Source organism: Tasmannia lanceolata, unplaced genomic scaffold (assembly GCF_043159265.1).
Source record: "Tasmannia lanceolata isolate RefF3 unplaced genomic scaffold, GAP_Taslan_0.1 ptg000006l, whole genome shotgun sequence".
NCBI lineage: Eukaryota > Viridiplantae > Streptophyta > Magnoliopsida > Canellales > Winteraceae > Tasmannia > Tasmannia lanceolata.
The window spans coordinates 1013774-1029016 of NW_027518683.1; the positions used below are offsets into that span (position 1 = coordinate 1013774).

At 37.7% G+C, this 15243-nt stretch overlaps 1 protein-coding gene across 2 annotated transcripts in view; it reads right to left on the minus strand.

The window, feature by feature from the left end:
• Positions 1-231: 231 nt before the first annotated feature.
• The window catches only part of LOC143879176 (general transcription and DNA repair factor IIH subunit TFB1-1-like), a 35137-nt gene continuing 20125 nt past the window's right edge, over positions 232-15243 (minus strand). For both annotated transcript variants that reach the window (XM_077381393.1, XM_077381394.1), the window contains 8 exons: positions 11379-11435; positions 11148-11275; positions 10884-11075; positions 7370-7483; positions 7059-7136; positions 5727-5774; positions 1750-1818; positions 232-717 (listed from right to left, as the gene is read on the minus strand). In XM_077381393.1, the coding sequence (XP_077237508.1) occupies positions 631-717; positions 1750-1818; positions 5727-5774; positions 7059-7136; positions 7370-7483; positions 10884-11075; positions 11148-11275; positions 11379-11435 (773 nt within the window). In that variant the 3' untranslated portion in view covers positions 232-630. The remainder of the gene's footprint in view (positions 718-1749; positions 1819-5726; positions 5775-7058; positions 7137-7369; positions 7484-10883; positions 11076-11147; positions 11276-11378; positions 11436-15243) is intronic.

Sequence of the window (15243 nt, forward strand, 5' to 3'; positions counted from 1 at the left end):
ATATAGGGCTGGTATGGTACAGGTTTAAAAGACCTAACCTAAGCATTCCATCAGCTTTGAAGCTTTTGGCATATCGATTAGGTACCTCACATTAGCATTCCTCAATAATTGTTCATTCATATCTCACTAGTCACTACGCACATTATCATTTTTTAATGATAAGCTCATTATCATGAAAGCACCCTTATTAATATCTGGCTTCAACTTTTAAAGCTAGAAGAGAGATAGAAGTTCTATATAAAGAGGAAAGCAAAAATTAATTAAACTTGAGGGCTCTAAACAATGTCAGTACAAGGAAAGCAAAACAAGATTCAATCCCTTTGGAAAATTCATGATCATTCAACTGGCTCTTCCAATTAACACAAGTGAATCACCTGGGGAAATGCAACATTAAAGTAAGGCTCCCGTGAGTAGGGCTGCCAATGGATCTGGATCGTTGACAGATTCTGTTCCGATTAAAATAGATCTAGAAACTAATTCTCATTCGGATATTTCTCATTCGTATATCAAATAATAAGCATATAAATAACTCAGGACGAAGAAACCAAAATTTGACTGAATACACTACAAAAAAGGCTGATTAGCAGCCAACCGCATTGTTATATAGACCACTTATGGAGTAGTATTTAGCTAAGTAAAACCATTAGGTCTCTCCCCACCTTTCATTGGTCCCTTCTGCAACTCTGCATCATAGTGAGCAAAGGCAGCATCTAGAGCCTGTGTCCACAAGAAACAAACCTATGAGGTGTTGAGCTTCATAGCAAAAAGAAACGAAAAGACAAACCAACCCAAAGTTTTTTATGAAGTTTACTACCTAACTTAAATCACTTTTAGAAAATTTATAAGATTTAGTCATCTCAGCAGCCAGTAGATTTCTTTTGTGCCATACTTAGGAAGTTTATGTTATAGATTTGATTTGTTGTCAGACATGATTAGACAGACATCTAATTATTATTGACTAGTGAGACTATTTCCCTGATTTATAATATTGTATAAAACTCTCTTGCGTAATTTGATTTCTACCAGCAGAAGAATTCAAAAGCCTTGAACCATTGTAAAAACCTAACATCATTTGATTACTACTTGTTCTTTACTCTTTTACACAAAGTCCCATAAATTAACCAGGAGACCCTAGGTTTCTATAAAAAAAGCATAGCAAAATGGTCAGCATGGCCAAAGAATTATATAATGCTTAGCCCGAGTAAAAATGAACCACGCAGAAATTTTCCAGCAAAATGTACAAGAAGTGGGGGCCATCATTCTTCATTCATCTAAAATCCAGCGGGCTCTGTGGTGGATGACCCATGCAACAAAGCCACATCCAGCAGGCTCAGAACTCTCTGAGCCATCCAATAAAAATCGTACATGATTAATGCAGAAAACTACACCCAATGAATTGCTAGGCCGGTTTGATAGGAAATATATTTGGGCATGGCACATCAAACAATTTGCAAAATGATTTGTCAAAAAAAAAAAAATGATGTGTCCCTCTTGAATAAATGAGGGAGCACACAAAATATATCCTTCATCTATTTACGCCAACTATAGAATATACCCTTGCTTTGACATTTTGCAAAAAAAAAGAAGTAACGATTGTAGGCTGTTTTTTAACGAACATTAATAGTTTGGAAGTAAATATGAATCTCCGTCTACTTCAATCTTATACATTTATTTAAAAGTTGCAGACGTTGTTATCTTCATACTCAGACCAAATAATGTGTTCTATGAAAACGGATTGACAGAAAATACCTGAAGCATGGGTTGAACAAGGAGAGAAACTTGATGCCGGAAATCTGATTGCACGGATTCCTTTGCCTCCTGGAATTTAAATATGAAAGAAATAAGAATACAGTTTTACAGTAAGCAAAATTTGTTGGCCAAATAGAAGCACTGCCGTAGATCATGCAGGTGACTCTTAAGAATTAAGGAATGGAGGCAGCAGTCAGCATGCGGGCATGAGGCCAAACACGTGATATTCAACAGGCTCATGATTTGGAGTGGTGGTCAATGGAAAAAATAATAATTTGGCATGTAAGGGATAACTCAAGTGTCACATACCACAGCCAGACTAGCAAAGAAGAAAGAAGTGTAGAATAAACAAATCCCAGCAGAGATCAAATTGAACAGAAGAAAAGATTGAATAAACCTTAGATCTGTTTGCACAACCTCTAGAAGCGAAAAAAAACCAGTGCAGTTAACAATAACATTAATAGTAATTAGCATTAAAAGATCCAATTTTCCGCATCAAACTCATTGAATACAAAAACACGATTGAGAGACTTATTATCAAATATCCTTACCAACTTTTAAAACAAACTCAGCACAAAACAAGCTTCCAAACCTCAAAATAAGTACCATTGTTGCCCAAAATAGAAATAAGCAGAAAATAGCAAGATTCCATCGCAAACTATTGTTGCGGTCAGACAATTGGGGGTCCTCCTATTGATATCAACATAACATCATTAGTATGGGTATGCTTCCTTTTGCGGGCATATATATTGAGAGAGAATTGATTTGCATCATTCCCATTCCCTCGAGATAAAGTTTACAGAGTTAAACTGGCAAAGCACTCCACACACTTGCGACAAAGGGGAGGTACTATGGGGTCTATGCAGGTCCTATAGGGGTGTTGGACTCTACTGATGCAGAGGTGCGTGCTGTTTACCATGGATTGAAATTGCTGCTTGCTGGTAAGAGAGGGGTTGAACAACGCGGTAATAGAAGGGGATTCTTTAAATGTCATTCGATGGCTTCAAGGATCCCAAAAACCATCCTCGGAGATTTGATAGATGGTTCGATGAGATCTCAGATTGGGTGCGATACCTCTCTATTGAATTCAAGCACGTGCGGCGTTCGGCTAACTCGGAGGTGGATAGGCTAGCTAAGGATGGAGTATCCTTATATTATTTTGTTCTTTATGATGAGCTTCCGCCTTGAGTTCTTTTGCATTTTGTAATCCTTTTGTACAGCTCATATGCCTTTGTACTTCGACCACCTTGGTCTTCCTTGCTTTTAATAAAATTTGCTACCATTTCAAAAAAAAAATGTGGTATTGACATAGAGTTGGGGGTCCTAGGAGGGATGGCTGGTCATTGTACTTTCTTATACTTTCATTATTTTGTACGTCTTTATTGACTTTACTATTCCAGACATGCAAAAACACAAGTCACTAGGTGTTTGATCTGATTAAGCCATTATATATAGCTTTTTTGCTTATGTTACAGTCTCTAAGTATGTATTTGTGCTAATTCTAGCATATCTCGAAGTTTCATCTTAGAGTTTCATTTTCATATATTTCCATACATTCCAGTGATTTTACAAGATTTCCACCGAAATTTCCAACTGAAATTTAAATGTTTTTGTTTCCATGCCGGCCGAAACCAATACCGAAATTTGAAACCTTGATCATGGTTTAGCAAAAGCACTGATAAGGCCCAAATCCTGATCCAACCTGATTACAATATAAATTTTGGATCCGAGAAGCCAGTGGATCTGATCCATTGACGCCCCTGTGGATTGTTGAAGATAATCATCTTGCACAGCAACCTTGAATCCTCAACATTGTCATGCAGAGAGAAGGCTGCTCCTCGAACCAACAAGAAATAATCCCCCACCTCTTCACATTCCTCATCATCCACTTCTTTTTTAATGATTGGTGAGGATGAAGTTTGAACCCATGACCTCTACGCTGCACACTTAAGTGCATCACCACTAGGGCAAAGGCTTCACTCCCATAGAACCATCCATGTTATGCTCTTCAAATGTACATCTTTTTTTTTCTTCCTCTTCAATATCTACCCAATTCCTTTCACAGTATTAATATTTACTTTAGTCCTCTCGCGCTTCCGTCTTGCCGCCATCATGTGTTGTCTCATCATTAATGTCTTCCTCATAGTAGTGTCGAAAGAAATCCTGCACGTCCCCCTCATCATAATACTATACTCATCTAATATCCAATGTAATCCACATAACATTCTGAAAATCGTCGTGATTTTCATGCCACCGATTGGTATTGGAGATCTTTCTTTACTACCTCACTCAAGAACATGAAAATTTTAAGCAAAAATATCCTCTTCCAATGGCTCTTCACATGGAGTTCGATTTGGAAGCAGGTTTTCTGGTTCGTTTTGGCCTCCTAAAGTTGTTTTGATGCTAGAAGAATCCATATTCTTCTCACTTCTCTGTTATGTTCTCTATTATCTTTCTCAAATGTTGGAAGCATTGACTGATAAATTGACGAGGTAGAAAAAAATCCTCTCCTCCCAAGTAATTAGCTGATTGCATCCTCCAAGCTCTCCCGTGTCTCACCTTGGTTGGCTCCTCTCACACAACTAGCCATGATAAAATCACGAAAGTCACAGATTTAGAGGGCCCAGTACCCAAGTAATGCAGCAAAAGGTATAGACTAACATCAATTAAAAAATCCTAGCAGAAATCAAATAGTAATAAAGAAGAAAAAGATAGAATTAACCTTAGAGTTGTACGGGGAGCCTCTAGACGCATCAAATGAGGTACGTGAACAGTACCATAAAAGGTAACATACACAGTAACCTACACAAGCATTCCAACTTTCCGGAACTTAAAATCTTTGAATACCAAAGCCTTAAAGAGATTTCTAATCTAAGACTCCTACCAACTTTTAGAAATACTCACAACACAAAAACAAGCTTCTAGAACACAAAAAAAGAAGGAAGAAGTTATCGTTCTCATCCAACAACAGAAGAAAATAGTAAGTTTCTGCCCCAAACTTGGGTTCTCCAAAAACCCCACTATAATCCTCCAACAATTCAAGTAAAAAGTAAAAACAATGATAGTTACCATAAAATAAAATGATAATATTCCCTAAAGAATGATAGTTCTCCATAAATTAAAACGATAAGATTCCCCAACTTTTGTCGCATGCAGTCCATTGGTGGGGTCAATAGAGGGTCTTTATTGATTGTCTGCATGGCACCACTAGTAAGGTTCTATTTCTTCCTCAATCGAGCATATCTCTTGAAAGGGATTAGAGATGGGTTTGAGGGTGCTGCGGATCCTCTTGACTAGCATTAAGTCATCAAATAGCCTCGGAAGCCCAACTCTTCTTCAATTGAGCATATCTCTTGAAAGGGATGGGGGATTGGGTTTGACGGGGCTGCGGGTCCTCTTGACTGGTATTAAGTCATCAACTCGCCTCGGAATCCCAACTAAAAATAATACATGTTTTAGAGTCCCCAAGCTCCAAAGAAGTCTAAAAGTACAATGGCTTGGTATGCATAAAAAATTATACATGTTTTTTTAATGACGAAAAAAGTGTACATGTTTGAACATTTTCGTGCATATGTGTGCATTTCTAGGGATTACAACTGCATCAGTTTCTCCAATATTGTTGTTTCCAACACTTCATGGGAAGATAATCCTTTTATTTTAGCGATTTGCTAGCGTCCATCACTGAAGGCATTTCGTGGATGGTCTGGTGCATCTGACAGCAGCCACAGAGGCTCACTTTTCAGCAGATTTTGTCTTCACTCACGAGGTGGCTGCTGTCAGATGAAACAGACCATCGGCGAAATGCCTTCTGCGATGGACACTAGCAAATCCTTTTATTTTATTATGAGCATTTCCTATACAAAATTTTCAAAAAATTACAAATCATGAATTACAACAGATTAAATAAAATGAAAGAATAAAAATTTTACTACAAAAACATAAAGAGAAAACCAAGTCCTTTTTATTTTCAAGCATACCTGTAGCTTGGGATAGATCTGCGTCATAGCGTCCTTCACTCTGCTTACCTGTTACAAAAATACGTCAGCCAATGATGGTATGATTAGAAAGCCAACACATATTAGAGAACTTTAACTCTTCTAACAAAAGGAAACCTTTTTTTTGTGTGTGTAAGTGTTAATATTTCATTGCATTTTCCACTTTGATCAATGGTACTCTTTCTGGATTTTCTTGAGAAACACTAGGGTACACGAATCTTTCTTTTTGAGGTTTGCCGAATTTGACGCTCGATCCTCATGTCGGATTCCGACACTCATACTTGTACTAATGCAACATAGATGCAGAGTAAGTGGAAGAATGATGATTCATTCATTTATTTATTTATTTTGTGTGTGTGTGTGGGTGGGTGGGTGGGGGGGGGGGGGGGGGGGGTAGTATAATAAACTATCGCGCAACTCTATTTTCCTAGTCCATCGAAGTGTTCCCTCTCTCTATGCATCTCTTCATTTCCTGCGGGTCGCCCAGGTCGCAAACGACCCACGTTTCAGGTCGGCAGGGACGGAGGGTGGGAGGGCGACACCGATAACATTGCATCGAACACCTAGGCACTAAGTATAAAAAAGTACAATGACCAGTCTCCCCTCCAAGTACCCCAACTCTATGTCAATACCACATAGAGTTACGAGGTATTACTGGTCCCATGTCAATCATAAATCCTATGCATAAGATATGGTTACTTTGCTGTGCAGTTCAATGATGCTGCCTACCATATATGAAATTCCACTTATAGCCCTAATGCACACATGCAGGCACACTATACCACTATACTGATCAAAATGCTTCAGCTTATGTCTGCCCTCTAACTTCGCAATGACAAAAATAAAGGCTCCTCAGTTTCTTTGATTTCACATCATAATTCTCAGCTGCCAATTTAGTATAAATTCATTTAATTTTCTCTCTATTGGACTATTGGACATGTGCTACTTTCTTTTAAGTCGTATTTTTATTTGATTTATTAGCATTTTAATTAGAATAGATGTGGGGATGTCTATATCAGCCAATTGGCAGTATAATTCTTTTTGGATAGAATCACAATACGGTAACACTCGAGTACTTCAAATAAAAGCATTCATTAATCAAATGAGTTTCACAATCAATATTTAGCCGGACTTGTTCTTTGTGACGATTCCATATCATCTAGATAACTGACACAATTCTTATCAGAATACTTTGCTAGAGATACATGCTCAATTAAGAATGAAGGAACTGAAGAAGCAGAAAGATTTCAAATCTTTCAATATTCAAAGAGTATGCATGATCCAAGTGCAAAAGCAGACTACTGAAGTAATTACCTTTGTGTAAAGGTATGTAGTGGTAATTGGATATGATGACCAGAAATGTTGCAGTAACTCTTGAATAGATGTCCAGTGCTGAAAACAAGAATGCTTGTTTTAACATAAAAGAATCTTATTAAGGCAAAAAGCATATAACTAGCCATTATAATAAACTAATCAAATTAAGGGAAAAAGAAATAACTAACTGTTAAAATAAACTTTCACATTTTCACTTTCGGAAACTCCATGGAACGTATGCACCAAGCTTCAACAAGCCAATTTTGTTCATTAGAAAAGGAACAGAAATGTAAGAAACATAGCCAACTCACATGCAGGAGTTCTTCTTTAGTTCTGTTGGGCAGCCTATCAAGGATGCTCTCTTGAGAATTTATTCCAAGATTAAATTTGGTATTGGAGAGGTGCTGTGTCAGCCCATTCATAACCTAGATAATATAACACAGGTCAATATGCTTACTTGCTCCATTGCCATAAATGTAAGGTTAACATAGACTCCAAACAAACCAGGAACATACAAACAACGCTGCATCATGCCATGACTACATGAATGAAGTAAAACTTCCAATCTTAAAAGATAATGCGTACAAATTAATTCCATAACCAGAATAAACTAGTCACTTAGTGATCTATAATCTATTCATTCAGTAAGAAACAAAAGTGGTCTTTGGTATGATTTGCTCTGCATAACACAAGATTAAGAAGAATGCTCAAGTGTGGGAGCTTAACTGAAAAAAAAACATGGATCGTGCTTATGCAACAGACTTACTATAGATAAAAGTAAATTTTGCATGCAAAAGACAATCAACTGACATGTGTAAGGTACTCTCGCTCATAGTTACCAGGGTGGGAAATGAATTCGGGAAGCGAAATGTGAAACGGAAACAGGAAACACAGAGAAAGATAAAGAGAGGGAGGGAGTGGGAGGGACGAGAAACGGGAAAACGATAGAAAATCGCATGAGATATGTCTTAGGAAATGCATTAGAAACATTTCAAAAAGATAGAAAAACGCAAATGAACATACATGAAACACAAGGAAACACGAAATATATGGTTTTGTAAAGAAACACGAAATATATGGTTTTGTAAATTTAAAAATTGTTAATTTCAAATTTCTATTTGAATATTTCTTATTGTTATTTTTTTCCTTTTAAATATCTATTCCACAATTTTTAAGTATGTTTTTTTAAAAAACGATTTTCGTATGTCTCACATGTTTCCCACACGTTTCACATACATTTTTTACAAGCTTTCCATACATTTCTCAAGGTTTCACACATGTTTCACATAAGTTTCTCATATGTTTCCCATGCGTTCAATTTTGCTAGGGATGGAGTACATAAGCAGGACTTAAAGTTGTTAGACTTTTTGCCCCCTTGATAGCCCACTATGGTGAGGGTGAGCTGTATGTATTTATTGTTGTTCTCTTTTAGTTCTCTCTTTGAATCCTTCAGGCGACTTTCTCAGTCTTCCCTCTTTTCAATGAGATCTGTTACCATTCAAATAAAAAAAATGTTTCCCATACGTTAACGTTTCCCCAATTTTTCTATCATGTTTCGGAAACGTTTCAAAAACATATTTTAGGGGAAACGAGTTTCCCACCCACCCAACAAGTTTCTGGCTACTGTGGTCTCATCATATGGAGGCTCTTCTAGATCATCATCATCATCATTTGGATCTAATATTCCCTCACATTCCAACCTTGGATAATTCACATAAGTTTTCCTCATATCTCTGAAGTTTGAACATCATGATCTACAATTTCTCCAAGTCGATAATTCGGCATAGACCCCTTCCATGTACAGTAATGGAGTCTGAAATTGCAAAAACACAATATTCAGAAGGTAGCCAAGAAAGAAGGATGGCATGTATACCAAACTAATGTAGCTGATCGATGTTAGATATACAGCAAAAATAACAAAATAACAAAGAAAAGAATAGAAGAGGACAGGAGGCTCTACCTATTCGTATAGTAAGAATAACTGACAATAGATAAAAACTCTGAAATTTTATGCCACTCACACATCAAATCTACCAATACACCTCCAAATAAAAGCAAACCTAATCTAGACTCCAAATCCTATCCAAATTGTCCATTCTAACATGATAGACTTGTTGTAGAAACTAAAGTACAAATCCAAGTCCTAAAACTGGAAATAACATTACAGTACACAAATAATTACTAAAATAGAACCATCTGAACCAACTCTTAAAACCAAAAACAAAAATCATCGAAAAGCTTAATTAAGAACGAAAGTAATACTATGTTTGGTTTCAAACAAAACCCAGGTGGGCCCTCCATTGATGCCAGCATGACACCGGGATGATGTCACCACTACGGATGACAAAACCACCATATTAGCCCTTCTTTTTCTGCTCTTTCTTCTTGGAAATTGATCCCAATTACAAAGAGGGCCCGTGATTTGCATCAGGTTCCTTAAAGGAAGGATAACCCTAATGCTAATAATATAAGTGCAAAGCATCAGGTTATCACTCATGGGCTCCTATTACTCACGACACGACAGCCCAAGTTGAAATCTCTCATGTGAAACTTACATCCCATGCTCAACATTCAGGCATAAGCCACCATAGAATGGATATATCTGTGTTCAAGTCTAAGCATGCTTCTATATGTTGTTCGAAACCCATACAAATGATCAACATATTTCCGTTTCCATCCCCACCAAAATGAAATCCTTAGGTCGACATGTATAGATTACTGCTACGTTTAGGTGATGTCGACAGAAACGCTGCCACTTTAGTATGTAAATTATTAACTTCAGTCGACATGTCAAAATTTCGACCAAAGTATGGAGACACTTGGGGTTTCACATTTTTGCATGATAGGTGATTATTTCCGTTTTTATATACATACTTGTAGGTCATGTCGACCGAAAAAACTTAAATATAAAATGTTAGCTTCTAAGTTATTCTTGCCCAATCTACCAATTAACTGAGTCGAAAATTTTCTTTTCAATCAAAATTTTTAATTATTTTATTTATTTTTCAAAAATCCCTTTAAATTTCCAACATTATATTGTACTCTTTCATCAAATTGCACTTTCTTTATGAAATTAGGGCATAAAGTGATTGTTTCCTAGATTTTGTGTTTATTTGAAGCATATGTATATGTGGTTGGATATATTCCAGTTTAGAATGGGCACTACTGACATTTCATAAAAAAATTGGACCTTCCTGTTGACACGCACGACAATGCATGTCACTTGGTGTTTGATTTTGTTAAACCACTATGGATAGTTGCCTTACTTATGTGATGATTTCCAAGTGTGGATTTGTGGTCATTCTAGCATTTCTTCAAGTAGCATCTTAAATTTTCATTATTTGCATGTATTTCCACACACTTCCGTGATTTTATAGGATTTTTGCCAAAATCCATGAACGAAACGGAGATTTTTTTTTTTTCATGGCGAGTGATGACCGACATGCATACAAAAACCAACATTTAAATCCTTGAGTCTATGGGGAGCAGAAATTGAATGGCAGAAGACAAAATTGCTCACCTAATTCCTAGCATGTGTAAACATTGAGTATCATATTAACATGAAAATGGTGTTTACCAACCCATATGTATAAAATGCTATGAGCAAGAGCACAATAAGAAGTTTCTTCTTTGAAGTAGATTACCTACACTACCACATAGGAGACCAATTAATTAATCCAGTAGATTACCTACACTACCACATAGGAGGTCAATTAATTAATCCATCAGCATAAATGGACATTGAATCGTATACGAACTTGCTTGTCTTCCTTTTCTTTCTTGGAGACCATATTTCAACAAAATGTGCACCATAAATAGTTGTACCTTAAACGCCACATCAGATTTAAGGATTGGATCACTCAATCCAACTTCTTTCAGCTCAGAAATCTGTTCCCTCAAAAAATTATATGCTTCTTCAGTGCTCAGGATGCAATTGATCGGTTTTGTTCCAGCTCCAGTCTCCCCTAGGGCTTTAAGGGCATTGGCTTGTTGAGAATCAAAGTAGTCTCTAGGATCCTGATTCGCGAACGATAACTTTAGATATCGGGGTCCATAAAGAAATAGAAGTTCATGACTATCTATTCACACCTTGATACAAAGAGGTGCCAGCGGAGGGTTGCGAGGTGCCTGCAGATCCTCAATTTCAGTCATCCGAGAAACCCGCTCTAACCGCTCCTGGTTTGCATTCACATCTGAGGTTTCAGTGGCCAACTCTGCTGCAAAATGTTTAGAAAGCCATGGTTGAAAAGACTTGATTACTGAAACGGCAGGCCGCATGGATGAAAATTGTAAAATAAAAATAAGAACAACATTGCTAACCCTGTTTGGACCTTGCAAGTGCTTCTGCTACAGTCCTTGTGTCTCCCAACTCCACATCTGCATTCAGGTTAATGAACAGAGTTTAACTGGAGATATTGACTTTACACGGTGGATTACAATATCCACCTGACTCACGTAAACAGATAAACTCGAAAGCTGCAGAAATAAATGAGCCTTAATCCAAGATTAGAATTAAAAATACATAAAACAGTTGTGATGCAGCACCGTGAAGAAAAGTTGAGAAAAGGGGAGAGAAATAGACAAAAGGGGAAGAAGAGAATAGAAGAAGAAGAATAGAAGAGAATAGGAGAATAAGAAGAAGAAGAACATAGAAGAAAGAGGAGAAGAAGACTTGGGAAGAAGAAGAGAGGAAATTAGAGGGGAGAATCTCAATTCATTCAATTAATCATCAAAGTTACAAAATAAGCTGTAAAGAGGCCCTATATATAGGCAAATAACAACCTAAAAGATAGAAACCTACTAAAATAAGAATTCCTAAAAATAACATGGAAAATAAAATCCTAAAAACTAATATCATGGAAATAAAAATACTAGAAACTAAATAATGTGGAAATAAATCCTAATATCTGCATCATTCTCCCCCGGTTGAAAAAAAAAAAAGAACACACCCTCGAGTTCTAGTCCAGCTGGGTCAAAGATGTAAACAATCCACTGAAGTAGTAGAACGCGTAATCCGGCGGAAGCAATCATGATGTCTAACGCTTGAGACAATCGGGAGAAGCATCTGCAAGGTCGGCGGAAGAAGAGGGAAGAAAGTGCCCAAGTAGACTCAGGCGAATAGAATCTGCGCTGTAGAAGTAAACTAGCTGGGAAGATCACAACTATCTCCTTCTGGATCGGCAAAACAACTATGGGCAGTATCAATCCATGATCAAAATCAAGATGGTCATCTTGTGTACTGAAATCGGCGGGCTCGACCTCCATAATCATCTCGAACGGGGCATCTACTGGAGAAGCAATGCTATCAGTGTGCACATTTAATGATATGGAATCGGCATTGTCAATGATCAGCTCGTGCTGTCTAATGCCTCAACGATCTGGTCACTTGGCTCGGACTCAGGCAACGGATCAGCCTCACGTGGATCTGCCATAATATCTGCTTCAAAAGAGTGAAGTTCACTCTCTAGATGATCGGCAATCGAAGCGGCATAAATCTCAGAAGCATCCTGCGCAACGATGTCGATATCAGCAATCAACTGGGTCTCTAACTCTTGATCGTCCATCTCAGAGTCTGAATCTGATGGAATCAAAGGCTCAACGTCAATGATCTCATCAATACTAGCATCTGGACCCGTAAGAATATCAGCGACGGGTAAGAAGGATGAAGTAGTGGAGCGGCTCTGCAAATCTGACTCACACATGCGACGCTCTAAATTCCCAGCTTCAATTTTAGCTTCGCGTGCACAACGGGCTTCTGCTTCTTGTTCACGGAGAGCTGCTTCTTCTCGTCGAGTGGCTTCTCCACGCTTTAATCTTCGTAGATAGTGGAGCGTATAAAAATCCATAAAAAAATCACGAACATCCTTCCAACGACAGATCGGAGGCTTGCTTCTTCTACGACGGAACGTTTCCATGTAGTCCCATGAGCATCGGGCTTGTCGTCACACAGTTTCTTTAGCCCAGTAGATAGTCGCTTGGTGATCATGGCCATTGTACTCATGATATGCGTCTAGAACATCAATCCACTGTAAACATGCATCCTCATAATAGCTAAAGGGAGTGCGTCCATTCCAATAGCTTTCGTCGTACCCATCAAAATATGGAATAAATGGTGGAGGCATATGGATCGATGTCGAAAACTGAAATCAACTGTCTTATCACTCTGGCATGTCGAAAGAAGCACAACGTCTGTCGCGAATTTGAAATCGGATGAGTGAAAGTTGATGATCGAAAGAAGGGCCGCGATCAATGGCTGAGATGGCTCCTGAAACTGTGCTGAAGACTGTTGTCCGCTGCTAAAAATAGGCCGGATGCACTCTAAAAGTTGTCACGGATAACTTTCTTGTTGAGGTCGAGGGCCAATTTTGAGCAGAAATAGCTCGGGTGAGGAGAGAGAAAATGAGGTGGGGTAGAGATAGAAAAAGTAAAGAAAATTCAATTTCTGTTTTTTCTTTTCTTTTCTTTTCTAATTTTTTTGGAAGGGGGTGCCTAGGGGTACAAAACGGGGGGGGGGAGGTTCCTTTTTCCAAATAAAGAAGGGGTGCCCAAGGGAAGAAAGGGGGGTTGGAAAATATAAACCTTTGATGGCTCGTTACTGTGCACTTGCCTATACCTTTTGCCTTTTTGTGGAAGCTTGGTGGGCAAGTTACTTTTGTTGGTCTTACTTGGGACCCACCTTATGCCTATCTCCTCTCTATGCTCGTCAGAGTGTGAGAGAGAGACATGTTCTCTGTTTACCACTGAAATAGAAAGTTTCCGCTCTCTCTTTTTAACTTTTAGTGACCTATTATTGTAGGTTACTACGTTACCTACTAATGCAGAGAAATAGAAGGCAACCGACCTTATCTCTATTCTTTCCAGAAAACGTGCATAGCATGAAAACACCCTAGGCTAGGAGACACACGACGGATTTTGGAGCAGCAATTACCCTCAGTGATGGTGCACGTCGGATTGTCACCAGGATATGGTCGTGGAAAACTGCAACTGGGTGGTGGGTGTGGAGCTCAACTGTGAATGGTAGTAGTAGGATGCATGCATATTTTATATTTTAAGCGGTGCTACTAAGGTATTTTTGTTGTTTTTGTTGTTTCAGGGTTTTTATTGGAATTATGAAGGAAATGGAGCTTAACATATGAAATAGTGAAGAAATCACCAATTGCCATAAGAATCCAAAGTTCCAAGATACCTTGGTTGGCCGAATTGGCATGATGCTTTAGTAGGATCAAATTGATAATGCCACACCCCCTTATTTTGCTTTGAAAGATGAAATTTCAAGGATGGAAGATAAAAAACAAGAGAAGAGAAAGGATCTTAATTCCAATGGTTGAGATTGAAATGATCAAGAGAGGAGAAGGGAATTATTAGTTGTTTATGTGCATTACAAAGGAAGGGTAGATTTGCCATTTGCGAAAGTATATGGCATGGTTGCAATTCATTCGAAAGATAGGGACAATTTGGTCCTTTCATGCACATATTCCTCAACTTAAAAACTTTCTATTATTTTTCTACCATTTAGAAAGTTGCTTGACAAAATAATTAGAAGGTTTTAGACAAACCTTTGGAAAGAAAAAAAAATAGGAAAGTAACACATGTGTTTTTTAGAAGAGATATAGAAAGCCCATTCAAGCCTTAATCTTGTCATTTTATTTGCTTCCTAAGATTAGCTTTTTAATTTCCACCTTAAATCTTTTTCAATCCCTTAATTTAGCAACCCTTCTCACCCAAAATCTATATATCTATCTCTCTTGAACTCTCTCCCATCTTCTTGAATTTTTATTCTCGTCGCGTCTTCAGCAATTTTTTTTATTTTTTTTCTAAAACTTCAACGGACCATAACTTCTTCATTTTAGCTCCGATTCGTGCGTGGTCGGATCCGTTGGCTCGTATCGACGAGAGGAATCCGATCAAGGCTTGAAGGAGGACAATGATTCAACCATTGAAGGAGAAAAAGAATAAGTTTTTCTTATTTTGCTCTTTATTTTAAATTACAATTTGATGTATTTTTGTTTTATTTTTCCTTCTCAAGTTCTTAATGGCAATTCTCTTCTTTCTACTTTTTATTTTTGTTTCTTTGACTTTCTTCATGAGTAACTAAATTATATATACTTAGGGTTTAGATGAAACCATGGGGAAGGAGAAAGGTTTTCAATTAAATTTAATGGTATGGAATTAATGGTTTATAATT